Source organism: Anastrepha ludens, chromosome 3 (assembly GCF_028408465.1).
Source record: "Anastrepha ludens isolate Willacy chromosome 3, idAnaLude1.1, whole genome shotgun sequence".
NCBI classification, from domain to species: Eukaryota; Metazoa; Arthropoda; class Insecta; order Diptera; family Tephritidae; genus Anastrepha; species Anastrepha ludens.
The window spans coordinates 93,757,398-93,777,061 of record NC_071499.1 but is presented as its reverse complement, the minus strand read 5'-3'; the positions used below and the strand labels follow the sequence as shown (position 1 = coordinate 93,777,061).

The following is a 19,664-nucleotide window of genomic DNA, read 5'->3' as shown; positions in this document are numbered from 1 at the left end:
TGCTCTCTCGCGGAACCATATGAAGTTATGTATAAATAATCTTTAATACTTAAGTAGAAACCGACTTCCATTAATAGCCCTAATGTTGTATTTGTAAGGCATTTTGCAACAGCATGATGGCATCGGTTAAGAAATTAATTTAGTAAAAATATAATTACCTCAATTATAATGGGTCACATGCCTACAAAGGTCTTCGAGGTAGGTTGGTAATGGATTACAACCACTCTCACCTTTCTTATACCGATATTCTCAAAAATGCTAAAAATTAAAATTTTCAGTAACTAGAAACGATAATAAATTGAAAATTGGGGTAGGCGATTATTGAAAAAATAGAAAATGACCGAGACACCGTAAACTTTCAAGTACAATACATAAATGTGTGTATTATTAAAACTAGTTTATCAAACTTTAATCAAAACAGCTTTGGACAACAGTTCAACGAAGAACTAAATTCGTTCCGGACGGAACTTTATTTGTATATCTGCACGCATTTTAGTAAAACGTTGTTTGGACGGCTGTTAATATTTGAATTCACACAAACTCGTGGACTATAAGAGTTATAAGTTGTAACATCAGACGGACGGACGGAAATTTAATCTTAAAATGTAAAAAGTGGACGTGGTTTTTATGCAAGGTTAATAGTATTTATGCCGGATCTATCATAAATGAGGTGGGGGCCAATTCACGGCCGACTATTCTTAAATCTTTATATTATTTTGACATGTTTTATTTGAAAACAACATCTAGGCGCATCTTTTGAAATACCCTATATGTATCTTGATTTCTTTATTCTGTTATTTATATACAACCGTAATGTGATCAAAATTATAATACCCTTAAACAGAAATGCGCACCGGTATAAAAACAGCATAAAAATTAAGAATATCGAGTTTAAAAACTCTACAATCACTTTTTTTGTTACGCAATAGAATTTTATTTACTTCATTTTAATGTGGTTCATTTTTGTTTATCGTTAGGTTTAAGGTACTTGACCACCTTATAAGTTTCAAAAAATTAAATTTTTTTTTTTACATTTTTTCAATCCTTATACTTTTAAAAATCATCACCTGAAACTGTTTTTTTAAATTCGAATTCTTACAAAGTGAAATCAGTGAAAATGTGCAGGCGCATCCTGCACTCATTACTTGCTGACTCAGCTGAAAGAAAATAGCAAGTTTTAACTTTAAACGCGTTTTTCCAGAAATTACTTTTTTTCGAATGGCGGACACTTTATCTCCGAAACTGCTTAGCCGATTTTAATGATTTTGGTCTTGTTTTATTTGTTAAGATGTTTTGTATGCCAATTTACCACATTTTGCAAAAAAAAAGTTAATAAAGTATTGCTTTTTAAGCATAACATTGTGAAAAACAGGGGTGTTTTCTTAACTTTTTTTCAAACATCCGCCATTTTTTTATTATTTTTTTTTTTTTGTCAGTTTGTGGTAAATTCTCACGCAAGGAACCTTCCTTTTGAAAATTTTGTTTCTCTCTTTTGTTTTAGAATTACCATTTCTAAGATTAACTGTCCGCCGCAAGACATGATTTTCTTCAGGCCTCGACTTTGGCGCCTCCTGGATATATGTTAAAAAAAGAAATTTTAATAAATCAATTTTTTTTTGTATTATATAAGCTCTAAATAAAAATTAAAAAAAAAATTTATTTTAATATATTATACAGAACATGAAAAAAAAATTATTGAATATGTTGTACTTTTTAGCTTTCCAAGGTGGTCAAGTACCTTAAGCAAATTCTTTCTATTAAAGCTTCATTTTTTCTGGCCATGCAATACCAATTATGATTATTTCTTTAATACTTAAGGTGAAAACATTTTTTGCTTATGTTAAATATTTCATCGAGTTTTTGTATCAGTGAAGACCGCGTTTGATTTAATATTTTAATCAAATATTTGCATATTTTCTAAACCGGAAGTTTTTTGCGCTACTTGCATATTTATTTTCTTAGCATAAGAAGCAAATTGCATAATTGAAAATGAGATTTTGCCTTTTTCTTTCACTGGTCGAACCAAGTGACTTTGCTAACCTCACTTGTGAGATCAACTTTATTTAGTTTAGAGTTGGTTTCATCTTTGTTTTTATAATACAGGTACATATTTTATTTGTTATGCTTATACAGATGTATTTATATGGTTGAAAAAAAGAGGTCGCACGAAAATTTATGTATCTCGACAAATTCTAAATTGAAAGTAACACAATGTGCCTCTTTTATTGTCGCTGTTATTCCACCATTAATTCTGCTAGCAATGAAAAAACGTAATTGTGAGTTAATTTTGCGTAAAAAACTCGAAAATCCAGACCTTCCTCTTGACGATCACTAAAGAACTGAAAATGACAAATTCCTTGGTGGATATTGTATTTAAACCGTACAAGCGCCAATTATCACTGAAACGAATAGCGGATGGTGGTAGAAACTGGAATCTGGAAATGTAAAACCTAAAAGCTCAACTAATTTCCTAAACAAATTCTAGTTTAGCAGGTCAAATGCCAAAAAGACTAACAGTAAACCTTTTGTGGGCACTAGTAGCATAAACAAAGCAATTTGTTTACTAAAAGTTTATAGAAACGATAATTGTCACAACGATATTTGATTAACATAAACATGGGTTTAAAGTGGTACCACGACAATAGGATGACTCTTGTCCTTAAAGTAGCAAATCCTCAAAATTATTCAAAGCCCTGTCCTATTATATTATTAGGAAATTATTATAACACAGCTGATAAAACTCAAAAAGTCTCCAGTAAATATTCGGTGTACGCTTTTATAAGGAATTGGATCAAAACTAAATCTCTTCGCTTATAAAAAAATAATAATATTAAAATTGGCCAGTTTTTCGGGCACATACTTTATATGAAGTTATATTTTACTAAAGGGTGTTTTTTTAGAGGTTAGGTTTTCAAGTTGGCACTACTTTTTTCGTAGATGGTCTTTTTGACAGCTGTCACTTGATTTATGCTCAGTTTGGTTTGCCATTTCATAATGAATAGACTTACACCTGAACAACGTTTGCAAATCGTGCAAATTTATTACGAAAATAATGGTTCGGTTCGCGCGACGCATCGAAGAAAATTTTGTTCAGCGATGAAGCTCACTTTTGGTTGAATGGGTATGTCAATAAGCAAAATTGTCGCATTTGGAGTGAACATAATCCACAAGCCATTGCTGAGACGCCGTTACATCCTCAAAAAGTCACTGTTTGGTGTGCTCTATGGGCAGAGGGAATCATTGGTCCATATTTCTTTAAAAATGAAGCCGGCCATAATGTTACAGTCAATGGAGAGCGCTATAGAGCCATGATTAATGACTTTTTCGTGTTTGAATTGAACGATGTTGATGTGGACGACCTTTGGTTCCAACAAGACGGCGCTACATGCCATACAACCAACGCAACAATCGATTTATTGAAGGAAACTTTTGGTGAGCGCATTATCTCGCGCCGTGGACCTGTGGAGTGGCCTCCAAGATCGTGCGATATAACACCGCTGGACTATTTCTTGTGGGGCTATGTGAAGTCACTTGTCTACGCAGATAAGCCCGAGACGATTGACGTCTTGGAAGAGAATATTCGGCGCGTTATTGCTGACATACGGCCCCAATTGCTGCAAAAAGTGGTCGAAAATTGGGCCTCTCGGCTGGAATTTATTCGAGCCAGCCGCGGCGGCCACTTGCCCGAAATCATTTTTAAAACATAATGGCAAACCCTTATCTTTATAATAAAGCTAAATTCTTGGCCATAACATTAAATTATATACGTTTTATTTCATCTTGAAAACCTAACCTCTAAAAAAAACACCCTTTATATACTTAAAAAAAATATTGTGTCATTTTAATTTTTAGCAATCCAGCTAGCAATTTTAAGCAGCTACTATGCATTTAAAGCTAATGTTGAGATTTCAGCGCCATAAAAAAATTTTGTTTATTCTTCCAAAAACCACCGAAATGGAATTTCCATCATATGATTGTTATTTGTAATCTGATTTTCAAAGGCAATAAATCATTATTCAAGTCTGAGTTCCATGTTCTTATGCCTTTTGAGTTCTTTCACATTTTTAGATCAGTTACCCTGAGTGGTATCCCCTTTATTTCATCGATCTAAAGTACTTTAATATTCATTAAAAGTTTGTTAAATTCATAAACAATCTCATACGGAACAATCAAGTCTTAAATTAAGATCTGTTATTTAAGAACGTATTTAATACACTATAATATACCATTTTTGGAACACAATTTAAGCGAAAAATGGTAAGGGCAACAATGAAAAATAGTAATAAAATGTATCAAAATCAGAAACGACGCCTTTGATGGCAAGCATTGCCATTGTCAAAGAACATTTTGAATACTGTGATTAAATATTTAATATTTCAGTATGCACTAAGGTTGAATGTCAACAAATCCATATGCCCACAATTAATTAAAATTAATAAGGAGAAACTCTTTATCTTCTCATCAAAATGCAACAGTTGTCTTATTCTAGTTCTCACTTACCTCCAATTCAACGTAATCTTTGGTGAGTTCGTCCCACTCGTTTCGCAATGTGTCGATATTCATATTGTTGTTGTCCTTGCACGCGCCGTTTATGTTAATCCACCACTTTGGAATCAATGTGACTCGACTGACACTAAACAGGAAACGGTGTAAAAGAAAGAGATGATGACTTTTTGCAATAAAGCAAAATAAGAAGTGGGTGCCCTTGGTAATTACGATTTGTTTACAGTTCAAAGATATGATGATTGGTAAAGCAAAATCAGCTGGTTAGCGCTGGCGCTATTTACCTAGCAGCCAGTGAAGCAGTGGGGAATATTTGCTTTAAATTTACCTTTCACGGTTTTACATTAACAATTTTGGTAGTAAAACAACGAAATGGACATGAACAAAATTAAACATCAACAACAAGAAACACTATAGTGAAATGATTGAAACCCGTTAAAAAGAAGTCAACGAACTGCCTGGAGAGAAAAATGTCGACACACATGCAATCACACGAAAATAGCGCGCAGTTAGCTATGGTAAAGGACGCGGGAAAGGGGAGCAAAATATATACGGACAAATATGCTACTGTCAACTAATATGACGCTGAAACAATTATATCGCCACTAAATTTAACACACGCCGATACGTTTTTACGCACGATTCATTTCTGTCCAGTGGGGGACCGCACACGAAATTGTCATAAAGGCAAAAAAAAAACTTACATGGACTTTATGAAAAAATTAAATTTTGTTTAGTTCCGAATAACTTCGCTATTCCGATAGCGTCTAGCGTTCGGCCTTAGACGCACCGCTTCTTTAACTGTTTGCTTTGAATACTTCAACACAATTGATATTTCAGCGGAATGAAATAGTGATATTGAATTATTTTCTCAATTTTTGGTCGCATATAAAAGCATATGGAGCTATTACGCTCGTACTGCCATGGTCTACCTCTTCATATACTCACGCCACTCACCGTGCTCGACACTAAATGGTTTTTGATTGAATTAATTTTTGTATAAAAAAGCAACGCAGAGCGCATTTGTATTGTTTAAACTTTTAAAGCAAAAGCTTCTGTACTATCAAGGCGTATACTATTGTTAGCCGCTACACACACACGACGCGTGCCCACACTCAGCCACGACAGCAGAAAAAAGACCAGTCATTCTCCTATTGCGTCTTTTTTAGTTGCCTCCGCATCCACTGAATTGTTTACACTTTCCACAATTGCATAAATATTTATTTATTAGTTTGCGCGCTTGATTCACGTAAATTTTTAACGCTGCTTTTCTGGTTAATCGATTTTCTTACTAAATTTCCTTCGAAAAATGCTCACACCGGTGATTTCGGCGCTTTCTATTTCTTTCGTTTTCTCTGTTTCTATTCAGTTTTCGCTTTGCTTTGTTGACAGCTGTTGCTGTTGCTATTTCAGTTGCTTGTTCTGCTGTCAGATACACATTTGACAACACCTGGTTTCGTGGTGTATTTTTTGCTTGTACGCCCCATCGTGGTGAATTAAAAACCCAACTGCGAAACTTGAATGCTTGTAATGCTTGAATGGAAATGGAAGAAATTTTGAGGTTATAGAATATAATGTAATCTTCTCTATGTCTATTATCTAGCGGTGCTTTTTATGAGTATAAAAGCAAATCGTAAATTCTCAAAAGGGTAAAAAAAGTCATATTAATTTAAAGCACATTTTGTTTAAAGCTATGTAATCATAGTCTGTATTTATGGTATAGAAATATTTGATTTTTATATCAGTTCGCATTGGTGGACTAGTATGTAGTACTTTTAACCACTTAACCCCCGTCAGTAACAACAATCGATTAACCATTAATCTCTAAGGGGGAAGTTAGTATTGCGTTAATTTGAAATGGCTTTCCTCTGTATACCGGTAATTTAAAAAATTCATTATTTCTTTGACTAGGAAGCAAAAATTTGTTAAAATTTTATATAAGGGGAATTAAGATAAAATGTAGGTCCAAAACAAGTTCGGTATAAGGGTAACTGTGCCAATAAATATTTAAATTATTATTACAGCTCAGTGTACTTGTGCACAAGGAGATGAAGAGCAGAAGAGCAGTATGGTTAAATTTATAGTGGAGCTGTTCATAAACTTGTTTAAATAAATTTGTTACATACCATCCAACAACTTAATTACAACTGAACTAAATTCCATTAGCCAGAAACTTTTATTTAAAATTTTACAAACAAAAAAAGACACACAAATAAATGAATTCGAATTAAACTTGAGCTGAAGTTGTATATCTTGAATAGTTCGTTAGTTCTCGAAAAGTAATCTAGATCAACGTTGCCCAATATTTGAAGGAAACTATTATACAATCCGCCACAAGCTCTTACTGAATGACTTACAATTATCAAATTTCCGGAATGTTTGCTTCAGAATTATAACAGTATGAGATTTGACGACACGATCAGATCTAAATTACACATTGAAATAAAGAGTATTTCAAAAGACACGCCTAGTAAAAATTTAGATTCCTTCAGGGCTCACTATTTTTATTTAAAATACGGATATTAACAATTAAACGTAAAAATTATACAATTTTAATGTCCATCATGAGCACGTCATGACTAATTGTTAAGAACGTCGAGATATCGATGTTGAAGGTTGTTCAGCAACACTTTGCGCTAGAGCAGCAACATTCTCAACAGAACGCACAGTCTGGTAAGCTGGCTTTGGTCTGCCAAGTTCTTTTTATAGCCTCGACAGAATCACTTTCTTGAAATTTTTGGTGATTGTCTACTCATTCGGGCGATTATTTCCATCAATAAGTCACGAATTATTTCGTTATTTTGTTTTTAAAAGTCGATCAGTTTCTTAATAAGTTTCAATAATTTTAACGCGTTATTCAATCGTATTAAATTATACACCTGTTTACTTCAAAATTGTCAAAGATGACATAAAAAAGTCCCGTCTAGGAATTATTCATTACTGCCATATAGGTGTCACTCTTGAAAAACCCTTTACTTTTTGACATTTTTCAAGTGCCAAATGTCCATTATTCCTCTACGGCGTGACCAAATATTTGTTGTGTTGCTAAATCGCCTGAAATGTAACACTCATTGAAAACTGAATTACATATAACTTTTTGTTTTATCGTACCATTTTTCGTACCTTTGTATGAAGTTACCCACACAGTATGAAGTTAATTTATTTTACGGTATACCGTAGGTACGGTATACTGTCGAAATCCATGAACATTTTTATTAATTTATAGGTTTTATTACATTGGCTTTCAGGCAAATTGGTGCGATTATCAATTTAGTCGTCCTTTGTTCTTCTTGGTGGATCTATTGAGTGTTAATACATACCCATCTAAAGATACTAATACAAATTGTTTTATAAAAATAACATTTCTTGTTGAACATCTGCGTTCAAGATAGAGTTCGATCGTTATTATTAAATATTAGGGCAAACACCGAAGCCAAAACCAAAGCGGAACATTGAAATTAAATTTGAAGTTTCAAAAATAAAATACAAGTTTTAAGAGTTTGAATTTTTATTCATAAAATATTGATTTTATAAGTATTTTTTAATAGAAGAAAAAAATCTGAAAAGGAAGTCAAATAAATCAAAAAAGTTTTGTATTAACGTTAATAAGTTCGAATAACATTCATAAAATCAGCACTCAAAACTAAAAAGCTTTATAGTACATAAATGCCAAAAAAGGAGCTAGCCTGCACAGCCATGAAATTCTGCCAGCAATGAGAAAAATCCTCAAATTTTTGAATATCGCCACCAACTGGCAAATTTGATTTTTAAATAAATTAATACAAACACACATATACTGATACAAAAAATATAAAGGAGTTTTACTTAAACTCTTCGCGAAAAAGTTTGGCTTAAAAATGCAATATCTTCGGAGTATTCGAACTCTGGCACTTCACTCGCAAACTAATTGTCAGTTTTCGCTTGTTTTTAAATCACATGTGCATTTTAAATAGGTGAGGAAACATGTTGCTTGAATGTTGCGTGGTATTTTTACGGCATGCACTGAGTTCTACTTTGCCGTGAGATACGTACGAAATTACACGCATATTTCATGGCATTGCAATTAGTATAGATTTTGACAGCCGTTTCACGTCAAACGCGAACTTGGTACTATGTTTAAGTTATTTGAACGTCTATAAGTTATCTATAGTTGACCCGTTGTACTAAATAATTGCTCACTAGCCACATTCAGGACTTAAATATTTGTTCGCAACTTTTTTAAATTAAAAAAATTGGAAAGATTCCAATGTCGAAATATATTAACATTACGAAGAACAGGTGCTTGGTCTAGATGGTCTATGTGTTAAATTCATCTTCAAGAGCAGTTTTTGTTTTCGCTTTGTGAGTATGAACATTTGCAGATTTATCACGGGATTTACAGAGATTGCTAGGATCCGATATCCCTATGTCCGTTGTGATCCGTTTTCAATATCACTAAGAACACCATTTTTACGAAAACTTTAATTAAAGTTTGGTATTGGCGGCCGCCGTAGCCGAATGGGTTGGTGCGTGATTACCATTCGGAATTCACAGAGAGATCGTTGGTTTGAATCTCGGTGAAAGCAAAATTAATAAAAACATTTTTCTAATAGCGGTCGCCCCTCGGCAGGCAATGGCAAACCTCCGAGTGTATTTCTGCCATGAAAAAGCTCCTCATAAAAATATCTGCCGTTCGGAGTCAGCTTGAAACTGTAGGTCCCTCCATTTGTGGAACAACATCAACACGCACACCACAAATAGGAGAAGGAGCTCGGCCAAGCACCTAACAGAAGTGTACGCGCCAATTATTTATGTTTTTTTATGGTTCTTCTTTAGCACTATAGTTGCTAAAACTTCTTTTAAACTTAAAACTGTGACGCTTACATTGGTTCATATATCAGTTGTTATATTGATCCATTCAGCAGATTCCAAAAGTTTAAAGTCTTTATTTATGTCATAAGTAGCCGGCATCTACGAAGTTCGGAAGTATTTTTCGAATTTAACTCTGTATTAGAAGGCTTATTAGGATTTGAGAATTGTAAACGCTTAAATCCACCTTCAGCTAAATTGTGGGGCATTAAATCTACTGCTAATGATATCCATTATAGCTTTATCTATTTCTTTAGATATAGGGTGATCATTTGGCTAAACATCCATTTTGTCAATCAATTCTTGTATACTCGGCTGAACTAATCTGTTGGGGATAAATATTTCGAGGTTGTTTTTTTTGTTTTTTTGACTTTTCACTTCCCAGTGAAAGCTCTTCTTAAAAGCGCTTATTCTCTAAAGAATCACTCCAAAGTTTACTTGGTTTTCTTGTTTTGCATTCCTAAAGTATAAAAATAACTAATAATTTCGCTGTGCCCATAAAAGTAAGCTACGGTTCCAAGAGATGGGCCGCGAATAAATAACTGATTAACGTCTTAACATAAGTATTCGAGAGTTGGGACATTTGAAGTGAATTGATCGAATTTTATTGAAATGTTTACGTGCATGTGTATATCGTTCTGAGTATTAAAATAACAAAAAAAAAAATCTTCGGCTTTATGCTTCGGTATTTTCGGCGGAGACCGAACTTGAAGCCGAAGATAAAAAATCAGCCGATCAGTCGATCTTTCGGCTAAGCACTAATAAATAACATCGAAAACTGATGAATTGCTAAGGCTAAACCGATCAGCTAAATATCTTTAATTGCATTATATCTTCATATTCAACAAACAAGAAGAAGAGGGTATACTCCAAATGCTTCTCTCAAATCTCATATTGTTATAATATTCTCACAGAATGAACTGCTAGGTTAGGTGAGGTTGTAGCGGCTGCACAAAAATCTTTTTCTCCTTCTTAGATGGCACTGCACCCGTATATCGGTTTTGGCCGAATCTGAAACATTGCGCCATCTAGCTCGTTTTGCTGCTTGCTGGCGCCAGTTGGTGACACCGAGTGCTGCCAGGTTAAACCTCACTTTGTCTCTCCAAAGTAGATTAAGTCTCCTCGTCATCCATCAGTGGGCCCCTCTCCAAGGGCTGCCGTTCCGGAGCATTTTCGTTCATCCTCGAGACCTGGTCACTCTAGCGCGGCCGCTGTATTCTATACGCTTCACTATGTCCATACCTCAGTATAACTCATAACAGCTCATTATCAACAACACGAAGAGGACCAAAGATTTCGCAAATATTTTTTTCTTTCGAACACTCCATCTCTCTTCGTTTTTCGAGAGATGGCTCTAGTTCTTGATTTCCTACTGCGTCCAAAGTAACACCTGTTGGCAATAGTTATCTTTCGTTTAATCTCTAGGCTGACGCCGTTCTGGCTGTTAACACTGGTACCTATGTAGATAAACAAAGTCCTCACCACTTCAAATTTGCGGTTGCCAACAGTGACGTGTCGTCCAAGACGCGAGGACCCTTTGTATTTTGATATCAGGTACTTTGTTTTACTCTCCTTCACTGCAATACTCATTTTTTCTGCTTCTTTCTCCAGACTGGAGTGCACTGAACATACGGCGCGGTTGTTCATCTCGACAAAAAGAATTTCTCCAGGATTGGGCGTATGGTGAAGATTGCGATAAAAGAACTATTAAGACTTTCAAGTTTATTTCTAATACCCGGCATTGAATACCAAACTCTTTCTCAGTGTATGTCGATACAGTTTGCTCTAAGTACAATAATTTAACATAAAATTGCGGATTTCTTCTCACTAAGAAATCAACAAATATGATCAGATTTTTTTCCTCCAAAATGAAAACTTCGCCTTACGGTGAAGGAAGCTCTATTAACATCTCAACTGTCGTGGCAATCACGTCCTTTCTGTTATTTTCTCCACGTGAATCTAAATTATCAGCTTATAACAAACATCGGTTCCGCATGATGGCAATTTGATCCATTGGATCGGATATACAGCGAAATGACAGTTCATTTTGCATTCTTCAGTAGATAAGGCCAAACATCCATCGTATAGCTAATGGCTTAAAAACTTCCTAAACACTCTCGCGTTATTTATTTGCATCAGTGTCATCAGTTATTTGCATCAGCATTCGCATACATTAGGTAAGTGGCGCTAATGTTCTACGTACGCCTTCATACATACATATGTCGGCCATTGTAGCTGATTGGTTTGTGCGTGAATACTATTCGATTAGCCCTAGGTTCGAAACCCATAGCGAACATGAAACACCAAATAATAGAAAAGCTGTTTATAAGGCGGTTGCTACACGGTAGGCAAGGGGATACCTCCGAGTGCATTGCTCTTATTGCTGGTTCCACAAATCAAAGTACCTACAGTTTTATAATATCTCTGAGCAGATGGTGATGAAGGTGTCTAATGGTGAAAGACCCTTCTGACTTCTTCAGAATTTATTCAGGCGCATAAGCTTTAACAAATAAAACCAAAAATTTCCCAAATTATTAATTTATTATAAGAAAATATGCATACAAAACTAAATATTTAAACAGAAAAAAGTTTTAACCCAACACAATTCTTATCTATGCTCCCCTCACTCTTTACGTCGCGTACGGAAAGTTAACGCTATATACGCGGATATTCGGAAGCCCAAAATTAACAGAGCTAATCCAATGAAATCGAAGGGCAGATCACTCGCCGAAAAATTCAACGTCTCCAATATAACTTCGCCCGAGCTCGGGCAAGTGGTGTTGGACAAACTGCAAGTGATTTCACCCGGCTTCACATCCGCCCACTGATTGATTAGTAATCCCTCATTGGCATAACGGAACCATGACAAATATGATAACCACTTGAAGTACGCCGGCACGGAGCCAGAGTTTAAAAAGAAGCCACCGAAAAGAAGAAACGGAATAATAACTGGTGGACCCACCGATAGGGCCATCGATGTTGATGAGCAAGCGCAGGAAATCAAATACCCAAATGATGTTGAAACATTGGCTACTAAAGTGACAAGAGCCAGCGCAGTGAGGAAATGATCAATACCAGGACGTAGGCCAATCAATGGATATGCGATGGCAGTGAAGAGTAACGGGACAATTAAGAAGAGTGGCAGTTCGGCAATTGTTTTACCAAGGAAGTATGTGTCGCAGCGGTAAAGGCGACCACGCGTCTCACGCATGAAGACCGGCAGCTCAGATGTGAAGACCTGTGGCAATGAAGTTTAATTTATAGTAAATAAATCTAATTGTACTTATATTCCTGTATGAGACTTACAGTTATGGTAGCGAAAGCGTTCTGAAAAGTCATATTAGTCAAAAACAAGAATATTGCACCGTTAATATTCATAACGCCGACTTGAGTTAGTTGTTGTCCCATAAAGATCAGGCCAATAAGAATAGCAACCATCTGGAAAGCGGTGAAAAATTTAATGTTAGCGTCGAGGCAGTTAGATCCGAAGACTTCGCGTTATTTACTTACCGTCGTTTGTAATAAACGCACTTTCACCAATAACGGTTCTTTTAAAACGGATAGCCAGGAGCGCCAAAGTACCGCACGAAATTGCATGAACCAGGAGGCTTTGTACGTAAATCCATTATCGTCCTCTATGGGTAAGCCATTGGATTTCACCAATTTCTGAAAATTCTGCTCCATTTCGCGAGACACCCTGATCAGGATAGAGTTTTTGGTATACTCGTACATTTATAATTACTCTTACTCTTGAGAACTTACTTGCCGACTGCGAAATTGTCACAAATTTTAGCTATACGGTCCCTTGATTCTGCTTCCCGACCTGGTACTACGGCTAAAACTTGTACGTAAAAGTCAGCTGGGTTGTAATTGGTGGGACATTGAGCGCCAATGCTGTGAAATAATATGGAAGTGGCAACAAATTAAACATAAACGGTGATGAAATTCAATTTGATGAAAGATAATTTTTATCTTGTACCAAATGTGGACTACCTTAAATTAGCTGTTCAAATATATAAAAATCAGTCTTTCAAATGGTTAGAAAGGTTTTCAAGAGACTTTTCTTGCGGGCAAATAAACATTGAAAGTTGCCTAGATTATAGATTAGACCGGGGCGATTTGTATGGCATGAACTTTTTCGATACCGCGCTACCGCAATCATCTTTCCTTTTGCTATTATACAACTTGGCCATACCTTCTGCTCAAATATGAACGAGACGTTATCAATAAAACGGTACGCGGATAACATATGGCAAAAATAAATGTTTTGTTTTTTGGTAGGACTTTTATAAGCTTACATGGCAAATTTCAGCGTGATATGTCACATAGTTTGTTTTCTGTGCTACTGTAAACAAGTCAAGCTCGAGTGTGTTCTTCGAATTCTCTTTTATGACTTCAATTGTCTCAAAATGTTTTCCACGGAGCGGCAACTTGAGCTTGGGAAACAGGAAAAAGTCACATGGAACCATATCAGGCGAATACGGTGCTTGCGGAACGATATTAACATTATTTTTGTTCAAATAATCGCGAACAAGACGTGATGTGTGAGCTGGTGCATTATCGTGATGCAAGAACTATGACTTGTTGTCCCACAATTCCTTCCTTTTAAGACGAATGTTCTCGCGCAAACGCTTTAAAACGTCTAAATAATATTCAGCGTTAACCGATTTTGCGATTTGTGCGATTTTCAAGCACAATTTCCTTTACTTTTCCGATGTTTTCGTCGTTTACTGATGTTGCTGGACGACGTTCAAGAGGCAAGTTTTCAACCGATGTACGGCCCTCTTTGAACGATTTGTACCACTGGAAAACACGTGCACGCGATAGAGCAGAGTCCCCATAGGTTGTCTGCAACATTTTTAAGGCGTCTGAAGCCGAAATTTTGTTGGAATAACAAAATTTCAAACAAATTCTTTGTTCAACTTGAATTTCCATCGTTAAATTCGAAGAACACACTCGAGTTTGACTTGTTTACAGTAGCACAGAAAACAAACTATGTGAGATATCACGCTGAAATTTGCATTGCACGCTTACAACAGTCCTACCAAAAAACAAAAAATTTATTTTTGCCATATGTCATCCGCGGACCGTTTTATTGATAACGTCTCGTTCATATTTGAGCAGAAGGTATATCAAAAATGCGTTTACTTTTTTGTATTCTCACTTCGCCTTTGGATTCAGCGTAAAATTTTACATGGATTTGATGAGTCAATTGCTGAAGTTATTTTTTGTTTGTGAAATAGTGTGCCTTGAATATTCTATATGAACCAAACATGTTCCATAAAAGTCAAATTTTGGACCTTTGATGTAGACGAAAATTTTGTTCGTAATAAAAGAAATCATGATTTTAACGGTGCGGAACCGAAAAATGTTATGCCATACAAATCGTCCCGATTTAATATGCGCTCTTCCACTTACTATGAGAAAAAATCCACCGCTTCACCAGGCGTTCCCAAAAAGGCCACCCTCCCATCCGCCATCAATAAGATCTTATCGAACAGTTCAAACAATTCGGACGATGGTTGATGTATGGTCAATATGACGGTTTTCCCTTTCTGCGATAACTTCTTGAGTACCTGTACGACGCTGTGAGCCATGAATGAGTCTAAGCCCGAAGTTGGTTCGTCACAAATCAGCAGTGGTGGATCTGTTAACGCCTCCGATGCAAACGCTAGTCGCTTGCGTTCGCCACCAGATAAACCTTTCACACGGCCTGGCACACCAATCAGCGTATTCTGGCATTTACCCAGCGAGAGATCTTGTATAACCTGATCAACCCGTTGTACCTTCTGCTTCTGTGTCGTATGCCGTGGCATACGCACCATTGCATGGAAAATAAGATGCTCACGTGCAGTGAGCGAACCAATGAATAGATCATCTTGCTGGACATAAGCACAACGTGCTTGCATTTCCTTGGCATCAATGGGATGACCGTTCAGCATGCGTACACTAGATGGCGATATTTGAACGCCTTTTGATGAACGAAAAGCGAGTGCGTTGAGAAGTGTAGTTTTGCCGGCGCCCGAGCTGCCCATGACTGCAAGCAATTCGCCGGGGTAGGCGACGCCAGAGACTAGAATAAGTGTAAATGTATAAAAGCTTAACATTTAATTATCAATTTTGGGCTATTACCGTTTTTTAAGAGATGTTTGCGTGGCGCGGGTATATGACGCTCATTGCAGAAAACACCTCGCACTCGATTTAACAGCTGCTTCCAACCCGAGCCGGGCTGATTAACCGCACCAAAAACATCCAAATTATACCAAGAGTAAGTGAGATTATCCTCAGTGAGCGTGGGCGGTAGCGGTGTGAGTGTACCATAATTTTTGCTAAACCCTTGATTTATTGAAGATTGCTCGAAGGACTGCACATTATTCTGCAAAGTAAACAAATTAGGTTTTATGTACTTTTTAAACTGCGCTAATTTATATTTGTATTGTGGATGGTGAGAGGTGTAAGAAAATGAAGGTAAATTTTTTTAAATTACAAGAAGAAGATGCATCATTTATTTAAGCTTTTAGATCACGAATCCTTTGCAGGCATAATCCTCAGCCGGCTTTTAACTAAAATAGTGGAAGCTATGAAACGGCTTAAGAGGGTGGAAGTGCGAAACTCTCGACTTGTTGGCGTCCGAACTAAGCTGTGCACATCTTTCGTATTTTCTTAAATATTACCTAACGCTAGCTGAAGTACTTGTATTCCTACATAATACATACACAGTGGCTTAAAGTTATAATGGAACAGAATGGATTTATAAATTTGTAAAATAGTACTAAAATAATAAAAAATATATTTAAGTAAAATTATTTATGATTTATAAAGTAATTTTTTTGTACACTTAGTAATGACGAAGAAACTATACAAAATTTTAAATATTTGAAAAAGTTAAGCTCGGGTTAACACAAATATGCATGCGTATGATTTAAGACCCAAAGTAATAATGGAACACTTCATACAATTTGAACAGGCTTTCCGATCAAATTGCAACAAACTTCATTTTCAGTTTGAATTCGTTCTTTGGAGTTGTAGTATTCCCCAAAAAGTTGATTTCGGTTAGTTTAGTTACTACTGTTGGCAAAAAGTAAGGTGAATTTGGTTTAATCTTTATTTATTCTTGTAAATCAATTTCATCCCCTTCAAAATAATCCCCTCTCGATGAAATACACTTATGCCAACGATTTTCCAATCCCCGAAACATGCCAAATAGTCCATTTCCGGTATAGCCATCAGCACCTTCTTCGATTCAGCTTTTATCTCCTCAATCACCTCAATCGACTCGAAACGCGTTCCCCGGAGTGGTCTCTTGAGTTTTGGGAATAGCCAGAAGTCACACGGAGCCAAATCAGGCGAATACGGTGGTTGCGGAACGATATGCGTGGAATTTTTGGCGAAATGGTCACCAAGAACGAGTGCAGTGTGAGACGGTGCATTATCGTGATGCAAAAACCAAGAGTTGTTGGGCCATAATTCTGGTCTTTTTAGACGAATTGCTTCACGTAAACGACGCATAATGCTCAAATAATATTCCTTATTAACAGTTTGGCCAGGTGGAAGGAATTCGTAGTGTACCACACCACGAAAATCGAAATAAACTGTCATCATGACCTTTATTTTTGAACGACTTTGACGTGCTCTTTTCGGTCTGGCCTCGCCTTTAGCATGATATTCGCTTGATTGGTCGGTGCATTGTTTCACACACATCAACGCGACGACTTTTTTCCAAGAAATTGAAAGTTTTCGGTACCAAACGAGATTTGACTTTTCGTAGGCCTAAATGGTCTTTCAAAATGGTTTTCACAGATCCTTCTGATATTCCGATCATATCAGTAAGGTCTTTAACAGTCAACCGACGATTTTTGAGCACTAACTCCTTCACTTTATTGACGTGTTGGTCATCTGTTGACGTCGATGGTCGTCCGGAGCGTTCCAAGTCATCAACACGTTCTCGACCCTCTTTGAAGTCTTTGTACCACTTATAAATAATTTTTTGCGAAATGGTCGAATCACCAAATGCCTTCTGCAACAGACTAAACGTTTCCGCAGCCGCAATTCCATTGCGCAAACAAAATTTGATGGTACTTCTCTGCTCAATCAAATCAGACATTGTAAAAATCGAAAAATGCACTCTTGGTCGTTTGGTAAACACAAGCGTAAATATATTACTGATAATGACATTCATAAAAAAAATAACTAGAGCGAAATTTTAATCCCGCGAAGTTTGACAAATAAATTCACCTTACTTTTTGCCCATGCCGCGCGTTAAGCAGTCATGGTTGAGCAGGTAGAGACAATAATTAGATTGTCGAAATTGGGTAAATCCATACGAGACACAAGTGAGGTTGTCAATCGAGCACTGGCTACAGTTTTTAATACCATTAAGCGGTACAAAAAGTCGTTGAACTTTGAAAATACTCAAAATCGTGTCGTCGCAAAGTGTTTCTGAGTCGCACGAACGGATACTACAAATAATTCAGAAAAATCAGCACTTGTATACCCCAAAAATAACATCAGAAGCAGAGAAATTTCTTGGAAAAACCTAGCCCTGGAACGGTAAGAAATGTGATCAGAAAATATAATTATCATGAACGAATAGCAAGGAAAACACTGTTTGTGAACAAGATCAGCATCCTAAAGCATAAGCAATTAGCCAAAAACTTTTTAAACAAAGATTTTTCATTCTGGAAAAAAGTTGTCTTTACGACGAAAGTAAATTTCATATTTTTCGTTATGTTCGACAATCATACCTATTATAAAACGTAATGAGGAACTTAAAAAGAAAAATGTACAATATATCCCACCATTAAGCACCGTTTAGGCTCAGTAATGGTATTGGGCGTAATATCTGCTGCTGGACCAGGTGACCTTCATATCATCGAGGGCAATATGAACAAGATTATTATTTAAACATTCTAAAAACAAATATGGAGCAAAGTGCCAGAAAACTTGGAACAGAAAAAGATTTTGTTTTTTACCAAGATAATGATCCGAAGCTCGAAGCACTCTTCGTGGCTTTACAATTGTCCTCGTGTGATTGAAACGCCACCACAATTGATCTTGAATGTCATTGAGTACGTCTGGAAGTAACAAAAATTTAAGTACAAACATACATGATAAACCGGAGTTGGTGCCAGTTTAAAAAAAAAATGAATAGAGCAAAATCTCAGCACCATTCTGCCAAAAGTTGCTGGAGTCGCTGTCAACTCGGTCGAGAGTAGTCATTAACAAAAAGAACTCCCAACTAAATATTAACACCATCACGACTTATACTGCTTTTATGGGGTTTTATCTAACTTTGGGTCTGAACTGATTTGGTTTGTTCTAAAAATATATTTTTTATTTAATATATGTACATACATATATGTTATATATGTTTTTTGTTTGCAGATAATTAATGCAGATTAAATATACTTCTTAAGATAAATATCTCGGTTCATAGAGTTTTTCTTGGTTAGCTTAGTATCTATTAGTAATGAACTGCACGATTTCATACTGTTCCATTATTATCGTAAGCCACTGTCCGTATGTATATATACCAGTAATGTAATAACATAAATTATACAGCTCAAAGGGCGCATAAACCACGCCAGGAACTGTTTAAAGCGTAAATTGGATTTTTTAAGCATTGCATAATTTCGAGTACAAAAAGGCCAAACTGTTGCAAAATCATCTGTAAAAATGTGAAGGTGGCGCGTGAATGGCTGCGGGTTAAGCAAATTTATAAGTGAAAAAAGGAAAAACTTCAAAGTAAAATGTAATAAAAAGAAACAAATGGCCACATGTAAGCCTGTGAGTGTACAATAATTTTCATAAACAAATCTTATAACGCCGCTGAAAGTCTCCTTGTAGACTGGGCCAAAGTGTATACCAACATTAGCAGATTGTTTCACAAATTAAGTGGTAAAAACGGAAAGTTGTTGAGGTTGAGAGAAGGTGGTTAAGCTCTTGGTAATGGAGCAGTGAAGGCTGGTTAATACGAGCGCTCGTATGTTAATGCTCCAGTGTTTGCTATATTCTCAACTCACTTTCGTTTCGCCGGTAGTAATTTTATATACAGTAGGTTCTGTTTTTATGCGGCTTTTTTTTATGCGGTTTTGAAATAGTGCGGTTTTTTTTTAAATTACAAAATGCTTGTCGACCTATCGGGAATTGTACATATAAACAAGATTCTAAACCAGCTAAGCAAAAACTCATCACAGATTCATGCGGTCTATGGAACGTATCTATAGTTATAATATGGGACTAGTGCCCTTTTTTATGCGATTTTATTACATTATTTCAGATTTATGCGGTTTTAGCATTTGAAACGTATCTAT

General features: G+C 36.1%; 2 protein-coding genes across 10 annotated transcripts in view; both read right to left on the bottom strand.

The window, feature by feature from the left end:
• Positions 1-5,904, bottom strand: part of LOC128858476 (transmembrane protein 120 homolog) — a 52,637-nt gene extending 46,733 nt beyond the window's left edge. The window contains exons 1-2 of one of the 6 annotated variants that reach the window (XM_054094789.1): positions 5,208-5,904; positions 4,501-4,633 (exon numbers count right to left, since the gene is read on the bottom strand). In XM_054094789.1, the coding sequence (XP_053950764.1) occupies positions 4,501-4,563 (63 nt within the window). In that variant the 5' untranslated portion in view covers positions 4,564-4,633; positions 5,208-5,904. The remainder of the gene's footprint in view (positions 1-4,500; positions 4,634-5,207) is intronic. The other 5 variants (XM_054094784.1, XM_054094786.1, XM_054094785.1 and 2 more) reach the window with 5 other exon arrangements.
• A 5,977-nt stretch (positions 5,905-11,881) lies between these two features.
• The window catches only part of LOC128858475 (protein white), a 58,318-nt gene continuing 50,535 nt past the window's right edge, over positions 11,882-19,664 (bottom strand). For all 4 annotated transcript variants that reach the window (XM_054094778.1, XM_054094779.1, XM_054094782.1 and 1 more), the window contains exons 3-8: positions 15,484-15,727; positions 14,770-15,424; positions 13,114-13,245; positions 12,862-13,048; positions 12,658-12,789; positions 11,882-12,589 (exon numbers count right to left, since the gene is read on the bottom strand). In XM_054094778.1, the coding sequence (XP_053950753.1) occupies positions 11,975-12,589; positions 12,658-12,789; positions 12,862-13,048; positions 13,114-13,245; positions 14,770-15,424; positions 15,484-15,727 (1,965 nt within the window). In that variant the 3' untranslated portion in view covers positions 11,882-11,974. The remainder of the gene's footprint in view (positions 12,590-12,657; positions 12,790-12,861; positions 13,049-13,113; positions 13,246-14,769; positions 15,425-15,483; positions 15,728-19,664) is intronic.